This window comes from Etheostoma spectabile, chromosome 5 (assembly GCF_008692095.1).
Source record: "Etheostoma spectabile isolate EspeVRDwgs_2016 chromosome 5, UIUC_Espe_1.0, whole genome shotgun sequence".
In the NCBI taxonomy this organism is placed as follows: Eukaryota; Metazoa; Chordata; class Actinopteri; order Perciformes; family Percidae; genus Etheostoma; species Etheostoma spectabile.
This window is the reverse complement of record NC_045737.1, coordinates 7099143-7102395: the sequence shown is the minus strand read 5'-3', so window position 1 is coordinate 7102395 and position 3253 is coordinate 7099143. Positions and strand designations below refer to the sequence as shown.

The 3253-nt window shown below is 39.7% G+C and overlaps 1 protein-coding gene across 1 annotated transcript in view; it reads left to right on the top strand.

Moving 5' to 3' along the window:
• Window positions 1-3253, top strand: part of LOC116689347 (CAP-Gly domain-containing linker protein 1-like) — a 12725-nt gene that overhangs the window by 3945 nt on the left and 5527 nt on the right. The window contains 1 exon segment of the mRNA XM_032515888.1: window positions 1-1797. This exon segment is cut by the window's left edge and continues 4 nt beyond it. Within this exon segment, the coding sequence (XP_032371779.1) occupies window positions 1-1797 (1797 nt within the window).

Genomic DNA, 3253 nt, shown 5'->3' with positions numbered 1-3253 from the left:
CTTAAGTCCTTGAACTTAGAAAAAGAAGATCTTACAATGAAGAACACCCAGCTGCAGACCCTTACAGAAACACTGACAAATGAGAAGGTTGAGATGTCTTCTGAAATCAGTGCTGTTGTGTTAGCTAAAACGAGCCTTGAGACATTGAAGGAAGAGCTCCAGAATAAACTCAGTGTTACCAAGAAAGATTTAGAGAGCTCTGTTCGTCAATGTGAGGAACTTAAAGCCTCCAAAATGAGCCTGGCCCAAATGCTGGAAGAGTTCAAGACAAGCAGTCAGGTGACTGATTCTGAGAGGCTTCAACTTCTGCAGGAGAAAGAAGCCTTACTTGCAATCCAAAGAAAAGTCTGTAATGAGAAGGAAGAGCTCCTTGGAGAGATAGAAGAATTAAAAGAGAAGCTTACACACTCAACAGAACAACTATCAAAGTCCAATGAGAAATTTAAAGAAGCATTATCATCTTTTGAGCAAGAAAAGCAAGCATTTCGCATTCAGAATACTGAAATTGAGATGGCTCTACATGTTTTACGCAAAGAAAAGATGAGCCTGGATTCAGCACTAGAGCAGCAGAAGATGGATTATGAGCGTTTGGCAGGGGAGAAGGGAGAATTGGAAGAGAAGCACACAAAAACCATATCTGAGAATAATGCTCTTTATCTTGAGCGCGATAAGCTAGCTAGTGATATCCGAACAAATAAGGACCAGTTGGATAGTTACTTTAGAGCCAATGACAACTCTACTCAAGAGAAGTCTCATTTAACAGAAATGCTAGAGGAAACCAAACGCCAGAAAGACAAAATTGAAGCAGAGATGGCCTCTTTGAAACAAGAAAAGGCTGACCTACAAAATGAACTGCAGAAACATAACTCTGATATTGAAATTCTTGAAAAGGGCAAAATCAAACTTGTTCAAGAGCACAGTAAACTAAAAATGGAGTTCGAGAAGGCAAATTTAGAGCTTGTTCAACAGGTTGATAACCTTACCAAAGATTGTCAGTGTCTGCAATTGTTGCAGTCTGAAGCTGACAACAAAGCACAGTCCTTGCAGAAAGAGAACCAGGGTCTGCTTCAGGAGATCCAAGAGTTAAAATGGCAGACAGAATCAATAACCGGGGCAAAGCACCTTCTTGAGATCCAGCTACAGGCGGAGTCCAGTGATCGGAATAAAGCAATATCTGACAAGGATGGTCTCTCCAAACAAATTCAGGAGCTGCAGAAATCGTTGTCAAACGTTTCACAAGAAAATAAAGAGATTTCTTCTAGCCTTACGAATGCTAATGAGCAAAATAAGTCTTTTATGGTGGATATTGAGGCTTTGAAAACGCAATTGAAGCAGCGAGAGCAAGAAACTATTCAATTGATGGAAGATAAAAAAACGCTATTATCTAAGCTTGAGGATATAGGCAAGCAGATGACCGTCCTGATCACAGAGAAGGAAAACCTTTTAGCTGGACAGTGTAAACTGGAGCAGACTATTTCTTCTCTCAATGCAAGCAAAGAAAATTGGCTCACTGAACGGTCAAAACTCCTTGGAGAGATAGAAAAGTTGCGTGCTAGCCAGACACAACTAGAAGTTGCTGTCAAGGACCTCCAAATCGAAAAAGAACTTATGGAGAAGCAATGCAAGAATGCTGTTGCGGAGTTATCTTCTTCTACTGCTGTGAAAGAAGAGATTTCCTCCAGCATCTCAAATCTAACCGCTCAGAAGGATGCCCTGCAGGTGGAGAGAGATGAAGCCACCCAGAAAATCAGGCAGCTGGAGTCTCAACTAAAAAATGCCATTTCTAAGCAGCTTGAGGTATTCCTCTTCCAGTAGTAATCACTGACACACATACTGTAGAGTGGCTGGGGCTATGTCACCTTCTCACTGCATGCTTGCTGGTTTGTCCTGCCTTTCCTTTTATTTTTGTGTCTAACGTTCATCTTCCATATACTAACCGCTGTAAATTACCCTTAGCTGCCAGCCTTTGCCTGTGGGCTTATAACGTGATCTAATGTAAGGCGAAATTCTTCAGATTTTCTTGACTATGTACTGTAGGTCTAAGGTAATATTTGTCACACTCACCCTCTGATGGTGTTTCAGATTTAATTTGACTGCATATTTTATGTTAATAGACTAAGAGATTTCCCAAACATAGTTTTTAGAAGTTATAGCCCCAATTATCTGCTTAAAAATGTCATTCAGTCCAATTTTAAAGTGTTTGGGCTGGTAAAATCTCTCTGGTCAGAATAACACTTAAAGCAATAGTATGGGCAGAGATATAACAATATAAAGCAGCTTTCAGGGGTTATGGAAGGACAACTTACTTTACAGAACTACATTTTTTGTCTTATCAGACTTGTTACACAAGTTAATGGGGTGTCAGTATCCGTTCTGAGGCCACAGGTAGTAGAGTATTTAAAAATAGCATACTAATTATTTTCCTTAGTGTAATATTTGTTATTTCACAACTAGGATCTACTCGAAAATTGCAATGAACTGAGATTTGGATAACTGATTCTAAATCTGTAATTAAGATAAATGTATAATTGATTAAGCATGCACTGAATTTATTAAATAATATAAAAGTCATTGGTTGAGGTCAAATGCCAATTTCTTATTAAAGGGTTGCTTCAGAATTTTGGACGTAGGACCTAATTTCCAAGTTAACCAGTGTGTTATTTATCAGTGAAGACCGTTTTCAACACTTTTTCATCCAGTTCTTCCAGTTGGAGAGTTTGCTGGTGCTAGGCTAGCGCAAGTCAACAGTAACGGCTAGCCTGTCATTAAAGAGTCTTACCCACTCCACAGTACACTCGAGGCAAATGAATTCTAACGCCAGACTATCGATGTAAATTCTGTTGATAGAACAATGTTAGAAATAAAACTACTCTTGCATTGCATTTCAATAGTTATACTTTGTTCCCTAAATTCCGCCGCTGTTGAGGAACTAGTCCCTCAAAATGTAATGCGATCATTGAGGTGCAAGGGTAGTTTTATTTCTAACATTATTTCATCAACAGACATGTACATCGATAGTCTGGCGGGAGAATTTATTTGCCTTGGATGTGCTGTGGAGTGGGTAAGACTGTTTTTAATGACAGGCTAGCAGATTCTGTTGACCTGCGGTAGCCTAGCACCAGCGAACTACGCAACTGGAAAGACTGGATGAAAAGTGTTAAACGGTCTCCGCTGATATTGGCTAACTTGGAAATGAGGTCCTATGTCCAACATTTTGAACCACCCCTTTAACCCTTGTGTTGTCTTCCCGTTG